This window comes from Portunus trituberculatus, chromosome 42 (genome assembly GCF_017591435.1).
Source record: "Portunus trituberculatus isolate SZX2019 chromosome 42, ASM1759143v1, whole genome shotgun sequence".
NCBI lineage: Eukaryota > Metazoa > Arthropoda > Malacostraca > Decapoda > Portunidae > Portunus > Portunus trituberculatus.
Window position 1 is genome coordinate 26,596,369 of NC_059296.1, and position 15,346 is coordinate 26,611,714.

General features: G+C 39.6%; 1 protein-coding gene across 1 annotated transcript in view; it reads left to right on the plus strand.

Annotated features, from left to right (window-relative positions):
• Nucleotides 1–5,923: 5,923 nt before the first annotated feature.
• The window catches only part of LOC123517502 (protein-lysine methyltransferase METTL21D-like), a 32,687-nt gene continuing 23,264 nt past the window's right edge, over nucleotides 5,924–15,346 (plus strand). Inside the window, exons 1-2 of the mRNA XM_045277631.1 lie at nucleotides 5,924–6,881; nucleotides 7,089–7,173. Coding sequence (XP_045133566.1) covers nucleotides 6,746–6,881; nucleotides 7,089–7,173 — 221 coding nt within the window. The 5' untranslated portion in view covers nucleotides 5,924–6,745. The remainder of the gene's footprint in view (nucleotides 6,882–7,088; nucleotides 7,174–15,346) is intronic.

Here is a 15,346-nt window from a genome sequence, read left to right on the forward strand (position 1 = left end):
ATTGAAGTCCACTTGCCTACACAGGTGCTGGGATGAACCCTTTCACCCCGTAAGGGTCCATCCCACACCCTTAGGTGCGAGGAGAGTGGCGCTGCCACCTCACTGCGACGCAATTGAAGTTCACTTGCCTACACAGGTACTGGGGCGAACCCTTTCACCCCGTAAGAGTTCACCCCAGACCCGTGAGTGCGAGGAGAGTGACGCTGCCACCTTACTGCGCCTCACACGGGTAGCCATGAGCATAACCCGCCACACTCCACTCCCCAAACACTGTCAGTGAGTCCTTTTCACCCCGTAAAGGACCACTGGTACGGTCAGTGCCTGGCTCATGGCGCACAGCGTGCCCTCGTTCATGGCGAGTTGTTCAGCCCGATGTCATTATAAGCAGAGGTCCTGTACACACCACTCACCACCAGACTCTATGCAAGGAGCCCTTATCACCCCTTAAAGGCCCCTCACGGCATCATCTGATGGACGGTAGACACGGCACCCTGCTTAAGGCGACGCCTTGCCTAGTATGAGGCGCTGCAAGTTGACAACAATCAGTGAGCTTGAAGCCGCGAAGGAAAATGAGTCCACGCTAACAATGGGATTCCACGACAGGTTGCGATTCCAGTGTCCACGGTACAGATGTGTTTGTTGAGGATAACGATCCGTTTATCGAGGCTAACGGTGCGGCGATGGCGATGGCGAAACGATCCAAAGTATTATTACCTACACAGGTACTGGGACGAAACTTTTACCCAGAAAGGGTCAACCCCAGTCCCGTGGTTATGAGAGCAGTGACGATGCAACCTTGCAATGCCTCACACAGGTCGCCATGAGCAATGACCCGCCACACACCACTCCCCAAACGCTGTCATGAAGTGAGTCCTTTTACCTAACCTAACCTAACCTAACCTAACCTAACCTAACCTAACCTAACCTAACCTAACGTAAAGGACCACTGGTACTGTCAGTGCCTGGCTCATGGCGCACAGCGTGCCCTCGTTCATGGCGAGTTGTTCAGCCCGGTGTCATTATAAGCAGAGGTCCCGTACACACCACTCACCATCATATTCTATGCAAGGAGCCCTTATCACCCCTTTAGGGCCCCTCACGGTACCATCCGGTGAGTGGTAGACATTGATCTCTTGCTTATGGCGACCCTTGCCTAGTGTGATGCGCTGCAAGTGGACGACTAGTAGTGAAGCTTGAGGCCACCAAGGAAAAGCAGGACCTGCAGCCAGTTCCCTGCCTTGGGCCCCAGGCCGGACCCGACGGCCACCTCCTTCCCCCGTGCGGCGCCCAAGGCCGTCACGGCCCTCAAACATCTTTAGGCCGAAAGTTCTCAATCGTCGTTTTAATTTTGATTCGAATATAAAATCGTCGATGGTAAATGAAAAATAGCTTTGGTGTGAAAGTGTGCAAGAGTTAGCTGATTAATGAAACAAGGTGAGGCAGCTTTGCTCCGGAGTATTTAGTGTACTTTGCATGTTGCTGCCTTGAATGTGTACGTGTTTGTAGGTAACTGGATAGAAACAGTAGACCAATGGTAGTTGTGTAGCTATTGGGGAACTTTTGAAAATTAGTTAAGCTTCTGGATAGAGTGGATGAGTGCACACAGGTTTGCGTGTCTTATACATAAACTGCCACTTGTAAACATAAATTTTTCTATTTCATGCTCTTAGAAAAAAGCAAACTTAGTTTTCTTTATTTCCTGATCACAATGACGTGTAAATATCAATGTTCCAATCATAAGGAAACACTAGGAGAGGACCCAAACTCCCGTTGAAGTTGCCAGATTCAACAGATATCGTAATATTTCATAGAAAAGATGGTCAACTGCATATCGTATATTTTTGGATATTCTTTTGTCACATAAGGAGATATCAAGATAGGTAAAGTATTTCTAAACATGTATCTACGACAAAAAACGCTATAATAGTAGAGTTAGGTTATAACTATGCATTGTGTTTTTTATATACCATCTTGCTCTATTCCTGGAACAAAGATTACTTCTTCCTCAATTGATAGCTCGAAGTTAGTTTGATATTTTCTTTCCTTCTAGGTTAGTAAGTAGACTACAAGACACCATGAACCTATGAAGCCCCGTAAATGAGATTATTTTCATAACTTAGAAATCAAAGTCTGATAATGAGATTGTCTATTGCCAACCAAACCGTTCTGCATAGACGTCTTCAGCGTCATAGAGACCTAATGATGTTAGCTCATGGACAGTGGCCATCCTGACAGCGCGAAACCACAGGGGGTTCATAAGAAGATTTCCAGGGGTACTTAGATGGCTGATCTAATAAAATCCTTTGCAGTGCCATTGCATATTGAGTTCCATGTTCCATGTGACAATACTGGGGGTACTGGTAGATGGTCTTATAACTCAGGGGGTTCTTAACGATAAAAAGGTTGAGAACCCCTGATGTAGAACAATGTAACTAAAAACATACAAATTTTTGTTCATGTTTATTTTTCATGATTTATTAAGAAAAATAAAAACATTTAAAAAATAGTGACTGCCATATGGCGTATAAATAAAAATTCTTTGAATGAAAAGTAAGAAAACTGAATATTCTCTAACTAAAACTTTTGCTCTTTTTAAAAGAAATAGTGTATAATTCTAAATTTGCTTACCAATTGTGGTATTCTGACTAAGTGAAAATTAACAATTTTTGTTTTTGATTTTGATAAATAAACAAATAGACAGAACCTGCATACCCACAACATGGTTTGTTATGATAACTTTTGCTTGAACCTATTAAAATCATTGTTTCAAAATTATTTATAAATTGCATGGTCTCCACCCCAGTTGTGGATTGTGGTTGTCTGAACAAAAGAAAGATGATTCCTGAAAATATGATTTTCTTTAAATAACCAGGTCAGCTATGACTGGCAAATAGGCTTTAATGAATGTTATTGCACCAGTAAGATCTACAGTTTGCTCAGCCAACATCTGCTGTACGTATTCTTATCACACAATCCAGAGGCATGCGACATGTCAAATTTACCTGACAATGAAACCAGAAGAAAAAATAATAACAACTATTACACACATTTAGAACGAGAGTACTGTGCTTCAAAAATGGCGCGTTTTCAAAACCACTAACTAGTGACTCCATTATAGAGTCACGTTCCTGTTTAAGGATAAGCCACGCAACTTCGCGCCTCATGCGTCGTGTGCGTCTTCTCGGTGAAATGGCCTTAAATCCTGTCTGCCCAATGTTTAAAGGGTGGCCGGCATGGCCCGACTTCCACCCTTGTTGTATACACTGCTACAACAATAAAGTTATCGATCAATTAATCGATCAAGAAGTTGACAAGGAAATGGGAACTTGGGTAAATGTGTGCAAAAAAAAAAAAAAAAGTGAATGACACTTGCATCACGGATCAATGTTACGACACCCGGATTCACAAGTGAAGACAATTTTGTTACACCGTATCGTATTATTGAGTGATATGCAACGATTATACGATATGGGGAAATGCAACAAATGTTCACAGAGAGAGAGAGAGAGAGAGAGAGAGAGAGAGAGAGAGAGAGAGAGAGAGAGAGAGAGAGAGATTAGATTTATTGGGCCATTTTGCTTACATTGGTATAAACTCTACATAGAAAATGAGTTGAGGCAAGGTCCAATAAGCCGAAGCTTCAGTAGGACCTGTAAACTAGTATTGTGGCAGACGCAAGGGACGCATTGTGGCCTCTCTGTGGCAGCGTTGGAAATTAATAGTTACAACAAACAGTAAATTAACAAATACAGTAAAGAAGTACACATTCATATGTAAAAGAAAAGAAAAATAATAGCAATAACTACTACTATTAATAATAATAGTAATAAAATAAAATAATACCATTAACAATAATAATAATGATAATAATAATAATAATAATAATAATAATAATAATAATAATAATAATAATAATAATAATAACAATAACAATGATAACAATAACAACAACAACAACAATAATAATAATAATAATAATAATAATAATAATAATAATAATAATAATATAATAATAATAATAATAATAATAATAATAATAATAATAATAATAATAATAATAATAATAAAACTATTAACAATCTGGATTTAAAGTATATAATAATAAAAGATATATATATATATATATATATATATATATATATATATATATATATATATATATATATATATATATATATATATATATATATATATATATATATATATATATATATATATATATATATATATATATAAAATAATGGTAAAACTATCATATCAATCAGGATCTAAATTATATAATAGTAAAAAAAAAAAAAAGGTGTTACAAAATTACGTACTAAATAATAATATTTACACATGTTGCATGTTCACAGATGCTATGAAAATACTGACGAATGAAAAAAGTAAAAAATAAAATAATTAACAACAAATTAAGAACAGAATCAGGTAGAAATGTATAAACAAATAATTTACATTTATGAAGGACAGGAACAAAAGTAAAAGTAAATTAATAAATTAATTGAAATTATACCCACACACCAAAGTTAATACAGGGGAAGTTGTCACTTTGTGTTGAAATGAAACATAACTTAAACAGGATCTGCTGCTTGATCATTGTACTTAGAGAATATAGTTTTTACAATCGTACGTTTCAATAAATCAAAGTTGGTTGTAACAAGTTCATGCGACAAGTTGTTCCAGCTTGTGGCACCCTTTGAGAGGATGCTTTGTTGGGCGTGTGATGTTCGGCACAGCGGTATGCCAGTATGCTTAGTGTGTGCGGTCTTCGGGCATTAAAGGGTCTGTGGTATTGTTGTGAAGCCTGTATCTATTGCAAATAGATGTAAAGATTTATACACAAATATGTTTGTTTGAAGGTAAATAACATCAGGAAGCTTTAAAAATTTAGAATCTCTGAATAAACTATTAGTGATCATAACGATTTTTCTAAAACATGATGCGTAAGAGTTTCTTTTGTCAGGAATAAACTGTCAATATATGTTTTATAGGCGCCTCCCCATATGGCAGAACAATAAAGAAAATGTGGATATATTAAAGTGAAATAAATCTGTCTTAAGTAGCTTGCATTTAAGTAATTTCTTAGCTTATATATAACCCCCTGAGGGAGAGAGATTGATAGATAGATTGATAATTTATTTTTGCATTAATAAATAAATGCAACAAAGGAGGAGAATGGACCTTGCCACCCACCCTCTGGGCAAAGACTTAAGGTTAAAGTATCAAAAATATAACAATAGACAGTATACATAACAAGAATTCAAGTACTTCAATAAATAAATACAGATATTGCTCACCTTATTGCCTAAACATCCTACAGCCTGGGAGCAAACTGAGGATATTCCCTGAGTATATCCCTGAGAGTGGTTGAGTCTAGGAGATGGTCAATTAGGCTATACAAGTCATGTTGACCTTGTGGCCTAAATTTATCAGTGAGAGGACATTTCATGATATAGTGACGCAAAGTGTCCCTCCTTGGTGCAGCACACAGCACACACCAGGGGAAACACTGACTTCCCAAAAGTATTTGTAGCCTAATCTGAGCCTCATTGCCATCCTGTCATGTGATGCAGTGTGTCTCTCAGGTGTAAGCACAGTTCTGGGAGACACGTGCATAGTGAAGACTAGTGCTACTGCCTCTATGGCAACAAAGCTCCAACTGATCACTAATGTTTCTATGTACAAAGTCCTTAATGCTACTCTTAACATCACCCAGAGTGTACTCAGTGCCAGGGGCCACTGTGTCGTCTTGTAGGGCACACTGAGCAAGGCGGTCTGCTTTTTCATTTAGCGGGATACCCACATGAGAGGGTATCCAGGTGAAATGGACCGTGGCACCAGCACCTTCCAGGGCGTGGATGAGATCAAGACACTTATTAACTAGGTAGATCACAGTCCATGGGGGAGGTGGATTGAAGGGCATACAATGCAGCCTGACTCTCAATAAAGAAATATATATTCATGAGTTGCGTCCTCCCCGCTGAGTCGGAAGGACGTCATAATTATCACTCTCCGTGTTTACATGAGTTGCAGCCCCTAGTAGAGATGCAGTCACGGATAAACAGCCCACATCCAGACCTGCTGCCATTGACTGACCTATCACAAATTCACAATAAACATGAATAGCCTGAACGTGTCGGTACTTGGACATGGCTGCGAAAGGGGAGCCGGGCGTGCGGGACGGTTTCTTGGGGACAGTGCCTAGTGATGAACATGTCTTGCAGCACATGAAGAAGCCAGTCCCTCTTGGGCTGATGCAGAGTGAATATCAACACTGACACGATGAGGGTTCTAGGCGGATTGTAGCGGTGACATAACAACGTTAATACAGGCCTCGGCTACACCTACACTTGTCAGTACTCCCAAGATCTTCCTGAGAGAGAGAGAGAGAGAGAGAGAGAGAGAGCAATGAAGTTGAACTTCCCTGGAAAAAAAAAAAAAAAAATGGTACCGTTGTAAACAAGGAAAACAATGACTTTACTCCGGATCTGAGTGATCCTACCTGAACCCCTCCCGGGAGTCAACTTACTCCTGGCAGCTACCCTCCGCCTCAACTGTGCCTTCCTGAGAAAGACTGGCCAGCTACTGCGCCTGTGATACCCACATAGGACTGCCCCAGGGCTCACAAGGAATAAGGATCTCTAGATTTTCGTGGTCCTAACAACAACAGTACCTGAACTCTGGTCTGCTTTGTGGATTCCTCTCGTTTTTCAGCTCAAGGATACACATTGGGAGAGAACGAAAGATGTTTACTAGAGAGATAGACTTTGAATCTGTGGGTCGAAGTCTTCAGCTGAAGCAAGAAGTGGAAGGAGATGTTGGGTGTGTGGTGTGGGATGCAGCCATCGTCCTGGCAAAGTACTTGGAAGTTAGAGAAAAAGGTAGGTACAACATTAGGCAGGTTACCATCTAAGGTTCACTTTCACTAAGATAAACTGACATTACTCACAGGTCTGCTCTATTTACAAATTGATGAGTGAAGTTCATTTGGGCTTACGATTTTACATCAAGTGCAGTAGTATGATTTTCAGACGAATTTATAGGAATTCACATCTATATGTACTTATCATTCATGTAATTTTTACCAGGTAAAAGAAAACTGCTAAAAGGTTCAAGTGTGGTTGAACTAGGAGCTGGAACTGGCTGTGTTGGTCTTGCTGCAGCTCTTTTAGGGTATGTCCATTATTTATCTAATATTTGTGATACATACTTATAGATATTAATCTAGTTTATCTACATACCAGGCTGGCACACACACAAAGGAAGAGCCAGTGTAAAGGATATTTGAAAATAGAGTTTTCCACATAGCTAGAACTGTGGAAAAATGGAATGCTTTGAATGATGTTGTTGCATAATGCATAATGTGCATAGCTTTAAATAGAAAAAAAGATAAATGGAGATATGGAGACAGGACACTGAGTCCTGCTTGAACCTTGTACAAAATAACTAGATAAATACACACATACAAGGATATGATGAAAAAATTATTACAAGTGTGATACATACAAAGTTGGAAAATGCAGCATTGATGTGGTCGCTGAGCTTGAAAAAGGATGTAATATAAAAAGATTAGAAGAGATACAGAGGAGAGCTACAGAGATGGTGCCGGAACTAAAGGACCTAACATATGAAGAAAGGCTGAAGGAAATGGGACTGCTAACCTTACAAGATAGAAGAGAAAGAGGAGACCTAATAACATTGTATAAAATAGTTATGGCATTGAAAAGATAGATAAGCAAGACCTGGTGACAAAAGAAGCTGGAAGGACAAGAGGAAATGCAAAGAAGATTAGGAAGAGGCAGTGTGTGAAGGATATTAAAAAAAAAAGTTTTCCACAGGACAGTTGAAAAGTGGAATGCATTGAATGATGTTGTTAAAGAAAAATTAGATAAGTGGAGATATGGAAATAGAACACTATGAGACTGCTCGAACCCTGTACAATACAACTAGGTAAATACACAAACACACACACACACACACAAGTATTACAATGCCCGGTAGCTCAGTGGTTAGAGCGCTGGCTTCACAAGCCAGAGGTTCGATTCCCCAGCCGGGTGGAGATACAGTCAACCCCCGTTTAACGAAGGGGTTACGTTCCTAAAAAAACACTTCGTTAAGCGAAACTTCGTTAAGCGAACTGATTATAACAAGTTTAACCCCTGATTTGAACTTCCATTGAGAGTAAGCAAAGTGAGAGTGCATCATAGTACAGTAAAAGGTTTAATGAAAGTAAAAATTATGAAGTTAAACATTTAGGTAGTTTAATTTAAGCCATTATAATGTACACTAATGTATGTATGTACGTAACTTTATAATGTTGTTGATCTTAACTTTATGAAGGGAGGGAGAGTGAAACGGGAAATACACTAACCGGCAACCTGTGGAATGTAAACAAAGTGCACATCATGGTACTGCATACAAAAGTTATGTACCACATTTCCACAAGGCTTTCCATTTTATCCATTGTAGAGTCACGAGTTCAGGTGGTTCTTTTAGCTTGCAAGGAAGATGAGGTCTCACTAGCCTTCTTTACCCGAAAACTTCGACAGGCCTTAAATAGGGCTGCATTGCACACTTCCGACAGTCCTTAAATGGGGCAGCTACTTTGAGCGCTAATAAAAACCGCGCTAGCATTGCTAGCGCTGCTATATTTGGTCATGACGTAGTCCTATTGTAGTACTGTCGGCTCCCAGGAAGCACACCGCTCTAGCCAGCTAGTCTCCCTTAATGAGTGATAAAAACATACGTAACTATAATCAGCCAATATGAGTGAAAACATGAAAAACATGTGAAAACACATAAAAACATGAGCAGTGCCTTACATTATGTAAGAATACACATAAAAGCACCTCCCCCGAGCCAGCCACGCTTCCCCACATCATACCGCCTTCATCAACACTACGCTGGACCCGTGCCAGAGTTGCCGCTACCACAATCTTCTCCAACTATCGGTTATTATTCTGAGACAACCATGGTGAGTAGAGCAATAAAAACTTGTAGGATGATGCATTGTCATGTCTACTAACAGCAGATTTTTTTCCAGAGTAATTTATAAGAATTGATATTTTGATGATAATTGCAGTAATGGGAGGGTGCGAATTTTGTGGCCATCGGTCTTAGCGGGTTAATAGAGTCTCTTGACTTGAAAATAGTAGACAGTAGATGGAGTCAAGCCATGGTGGGAAGCAATGTTATTAGTTTTCTGGCCTTTCTCTTGTCTGTGAATAATACTCAGCTTCACTTCGAGAGTAAGACACTTCCTGGTCTTCTTAGGAACGTTAGGCCACATTACAGGGTGTTTTGGTGGTAAGTTGAACTAAGGAAGATGAGCTGCTGGTGATGCTGTTATGTTTTGACTGGGCAGTGAGTGGTGTGTGTGTGTGATCTTGATCTTGATCTTGATGCTACAGGTGACAGAATTTCTTCTGAGTCAGGCCTTTGTATCGGCAGAGCCTGTGTTGTCCACGAGAGGCTTGATCTTGATCTTTATTCTACAGGTGTCTCAGGATTTCTCCTGAGGCAGGCCTTAGTACCAGCAGCTCCTGATGTATTGAAAAGCCTGTCAGCTTGCATGATACAGTGGGGCTTTCAAATTTTGAAAAAAATTACCTGGATAAAACTTTGTTAAAGCGAGTTTGGTGTTCGTTAAACGAGCAGATGGTAGTAAAATGAAACCTTCGTTATAGCGAAATTTCGTTGTGTGAACTTTCGTTAAACGGGGGTTGCCTGTATTTGGGTGTGTCTCCTTTCACGTGTAGCCCCTGTTCACCTAGCAGTGAGTAGGTACGGGATGTAAATTGAGGAGTTGTGACCTTGTTGTCCCAGTGTGTGGTGTGTGCCTGGTCTCAGGCCTATCCGAAGATCGGAAATAATGAGCTCTGAGCTCGTTCCGTAGGGTAACGTCTGGCTGTCTCGTCAGAGACTGCAGCAGATCAGACAGTGAAACACACACACGAGAGACGTGGTCGAGGAAGGATGCACTGGCGCCGTTCCGAAAATCAGCTGATCTTCACTACATACCTGTTGTACAGTTTTTACAGTGGCCTGGGCAGGTAGTGTGGACTCATTTTTTTTTTCATGCAATCAATTATTAAGGAATGATGAGTGAAAAAGAGATTCTATCAAAATACAGACATGAGATTAGAGAAGGAATGAAAGCTGATGATGACTTTGCTGGTGAGGGAGAGCGTATATTCGAAGGCTTCGATACGACGACTACTTCACTACTTAACCCTTAACTTCCGGGGATTAAAATATTTTTTCCTGTCTAATGACGGGGAAAAATGGTACACCTAAAAATTGTCAGAACACAGTTTGAATACTGATAATTATTTTCTCTGTGTTATTCTGAATACAATGATGTACTTTCCAGCTCGATATGACGTCTGAGAGTTTAGTTATTGCCTTATCAAAGTTTCCTCCTCCGGGCACAGTGTGACCAGTCAAGAGGAAACAGCCGGAGAGCGAGCGCTCTCTCTCTCTCTCTCTCTCTCTCTCTCTCTCTCTCTCTCTCTCTCTCTCTCTCTCTCTCTCTCTCTCTGTGTGTGTGAGAGAGAGAGAGAGAGAGAGAGAGAGAGAGAGAGAGAGAGAGAGAGAGAGAGAGAGAGAGAGAGAAGGAGGAAGGAAGGACAGGACACTGATTTCTGAGACTGATTTGTGTGTGTGTGTGTGTGTGTGTGTGTGTGTGTGTGTGTGTGTGTGTGTGTGTGTGTGTGTGTGTGTGTGTGTGTGTGTATATCACTGATTTCTGAGACACGTGTGTGTGTGTGTGTGTGTGTGTGTGTGTGTGTGTGTGTGTAAGCATTACTCTCTCTCTCTCTCTCTCTCTCTCTCTCTCTGACAAGTGTTGATGTGTGTAGGCCCGCGTGTGTGACTCAGATGAGTTACCTCAAAGCTTTTCTCGAATGACTCATAAGAAGCGTGACGGCTATGAACGTCAGGAGTTAATTTCTTGTGATGTTTTCCACTCTTTCTCGTGAGAGCTATGGGCACATCATCATCATCTGCTGTTTCTTCATCATGAAAAGTGTTGCTCTCACTCACTATATGGTCCAAGAAAGCATCACTGAGAAACGCCATGAAATAGTCACAATTGTGTTGCACAGGAGGAATTCAGCTGTTATGCCAGGAGACACAGATAAATCAGGCATAACTGGGAAAAAATCATCATTGAATTCCTCCATTGAAAGACAGGTCGGGGTCTCGCGCCACCTCTGCCACGCCCCTTGATCGTCTCCCCAGAACGCGAGGAGCACGCGATGCCTCGTCTCCTAGAAACACTCTGTGTCCTTGACACATTATCTGGAGTCTGTTCTTCATCATTATTGCCTTCACTGTCACTTATACTGTGTAAGAGTCTCTGTCTCTCTGTCTGTTCTCCTGAGAAAGCAGGTGAATGATGCTCTACATCCGTGTCCTCACTACTAGTCTCTTCACTTTCCCAGTTTCTTCTTCTATATATTCACTGTCACTTTCTTCTAGCTCAGAACCACTGCTAAGTAAAGGGTTCTGCCTTGCTCCATGGTGATTTACAATCTGACCCGATCCTTCGCTGTTATCACTGACCTTTCTACCCAGCGTCACCGGAGTTGCCAAGTGTGCCCATAAAACGGGAAAACAGTTCAGTTACCTCTAAAATTAGGAGCTCTTGTGGAAACACTTGTGTGGTAAAAGATGCCAGATACTTTACTCACCATCCGCCTCAAGAGAGCGCGAGAGACTTAAAATTACGCCGGAAAAATCTTGATTACTGGGACGAATCCGTCACTGGACGTTCTGACGCAAACGTTTATATACGACCGCCGGAAGTTAAGGGTTAAGAGAGTGTTAAATATTAAATATAAACTAGATAAATTGATAAAGGAGAATATGGAAATGAAAGTGAATGAAGAACAGGATAAAGAGTTTATAAAACTGAGAGAAAGGATAAAAAAATGGAAGAAAACGAGGCTAGGCTAAGAGCGGAAAACGAAGAACTTAAAAAGGAAGTAGCTAACTACAAAAAGCAGATGGAAGAAGGACTCGGTAAAGCCGAGAAAGAAAAAGAGAAGCTGAAAGATCTAGTAAACAAGGAAGAGGAAAGAGTACAGAACGTGATTAAAAAAGAAGTACAGGTAACCCCCGTTTAACGAAGGTTCACACAACGAAATTTCGCTACAACGAAGGTTTTGTTTTACTACCATCTGCTCGTTTAACAAACACCAAACTCGCTTTAACGAAGTTTTATCTAGGTAATTTTTTTTCCAAATTTGAAAGCCCCATCGTATCATGCAAGCTGACAGGCTTTTGAATACACCAGGAACTGCTGGTACTAAGGCCTGCCTCAGGAGAAATCCTACGACACCTGTAGAATAAAGATCAAGATCAAGCCTCTCGTGGACAACACAGGCACTGCCGATACAAAGGCCTGACTCAGAAAAAATTCTGCGTCACCTGTAGCATCAAGATCAAGATCAAGATCACGTGCACCACTCACTCCCTAGTCAAAACATAACAGCGTCACCAGCAGCTCATCTTCCCTAGTTCAACTTACCACCAAAACGCCCGGCAATGTGGCCTAACGTTCCTAAGAAGACCAAGAAGTGTCTTACTCTCGAAGTGAAGCTGGGTATTATTCACAGACAAGAGAGAGGCCAGAAAACTAATAACATTGCTGGCCACCATCTTGACTCCATCTACTGTCAAATATTTTCAAGTCAGCAGACTCTATTAAGAAGGCTGGTGAGACTGTATCTTCCTTGAAAGCTAAAAGAATCACCTGAACTCGTGACTCTACAATGGATAAAATGGAAAGCCTTGTGGAAATGTGGTACATAAGTTTTGTATGCGGTACAATGATGCGCACTTTGTTTACATTCCACAGGTTGCCGGTGTGTGTATTTCCTGTTTCACTCTCCCTCTCTTCATAAAGTTAAGATCATCAACATTATAAAGTTACGTACATACATACATTAGTATACATTATAGTGACTTAAATTAAACTACCTAAATGTTTAACTTCATAATTTTTACTTTCATTAAACCTTTTATTGTACTATGATGCACTCTCGCTTTGCTTACTCTCAATGGAAGTTCAAATCAGGGGTTAAACTTGTTATAATCGGTTCGCTTAACGAAGTTTCGCTTAACGAAGTGTTTTTTAGGAATGTAACCCCTTCGTTAAGCGAGGGTTGCCTGTACAAGCATGGAGAGTCCAAGATAAGAAAGATAAGGCTGATTTTCAGGAGGTGATTCAAGAACAACTTAAAGAAAAAGAAGAAAATATGACAAGCAAAATGATAGGAGTCCTCAAGACAAAAGAAAATTTAGTTAGACAAAATTGCAGATAAAAAGAAGAGTGTACTCATATTTGGAATAAAAGAAAAAATATAAATTATAGACCAAAAAGAGAAAAAGAAGAAATGAAATTAGTCAAAGACCTACTGAAAAATCTAAACGATGAAGATAGGCAGAACTTGGAAGAGGAAGTAAAAGAAATAAACAGAATGGGACCATATCAAGAAGGAAAAACGAGACCAATTAGAATAATACTAAAATCACAAGCAGCAACAGAAGAAATATTATATAGAACAACAAAACTTAGAGAAACAGAAGGCTGCAAGGATATCTATATAAAGAAAAATAGAAATGAGAAAGAAAGGAAGAGATACAATGAACTGGCAGCAGCAGTAAGGGAAAAGAATAATGAAAGGTCAAAAGAGGAGAAGAAGGCATTTTTTTGGAGAATTCTAGGAGACAGGATGAGGAAATGGTATATAAACGAGAAGGAAGAGAAAAAAGTGGAACAAGTTTAACTAAAAATGATAAAGGCAAAAGACTAAATATGATGTATGCAAACATAGATGGGGTTTTATCAAGTAAACTAGAATTAAGAGATTACATAATGAAAGAAAATCCGGATATTGTATGCCTGGCTGAAACAAAACTAAATGAGGCAATCAAAATAGACTTGGATAATAGGTATAATGTATGGAGAAGAGACAGAGTGGATAAAGGAGGAGGAGTCATGATGTTAAGGAAGGAGATAGTGATAAACCAAGTGGAATGTGGGGAAGGAAAAGCAGAAGTATTGTATGTTAAGATACATATTAATAAAAAAGAGTTAACAATCATTGTAACATATGTGCCACCAAAAAAATTCATGGACCAATCAAGAATATAAAGACATGATAGATGACACAATAACGAGTCTAACGAGAATCGTTAAAGAAAGGAGAAAAGTGATATTAGTAGGAGATTTCAAATGTAAAGAAGTGGACTGAGAAAATTATGAAAGTGGTATGGGGAAGAAGCCTGGGAAAGAAAGATTCTTGAACCTAATGATAGACAATATGATGGACCAGAGAGTAAAGGAATGCACAAGATTCAGAGAAAACGCGACGAGCCGGCGAGATTGGACCTAGTTTTTACAAGGGGTATAAAAATGAATGATGATATAAGATATAAGTGCCCATTGGGAAAGAGTGACCATGCAATATTAGAAATAGATATAGAAGAGGGAAAGGAAGATAGAGACAATTCATACAAAGGAGACCGATTAAATTACAGAAAGGCTGATATTGAGAATCTCAAGAACTATTTTAAAAACGTTAACTGGGAGGAGATGGAAAACTTAGAGACAGTGCAAGAGAAATATAACTTATTTTTGGAAATATACAAAACAGGAGTCAGGGAATATGTCCCAAAATATAGACCTAAAGAAGAAGGAAAGAAAGATTGGTTTAATGCGAGGTGTGCTAGGGCAAAGGAAAAAAGAGATGGAGCATGGAAAAGGTGGAGGAGAAATAGAAATCCAACAAATAAGGAAAACTTCAAGGCAGCGAGAAATGAATATGTTAAGGTGAAGAAGGAAGAGGAAAAGAACTTGAAAAGACATTGTCGAAAAATGTAAGGAGCAACCAAAATTGTTCTATAGATTCATAAATGGAAAAATTAGGACAAAAGAAACAATAGAAAGGTTAAAAGGAGAGAACGGGATGGTGGAAGACCCAAAAGTATGGCAGAACTATTAAATAAAAATTCCAGGAGGTCTTTACTAAGGAATCCAAATTTGAAAGGCCACAGGGTAATAGAGACAATCTATATGAAAGAGATTAAAGTAACCAAGCTTGAAATAAAAGAGTTAATGAAGGAACTGGATGAAGAGAAGGCAATGGGACCAGATGAAGTCTCAGGCAGAATACTGAAAGAATGTAGGGAAGAACTAGCAAGTCCTATATACAACATCATAAAATGCTCAATAGAAAATGGAACAGTACCAGTAGAATGGAAAAGAGCTGAGGTGGTTCCCATATATAAGAGCGGAAGGAAGGAAGAACCTTTAAATTACAGACCGGTATCACTAACT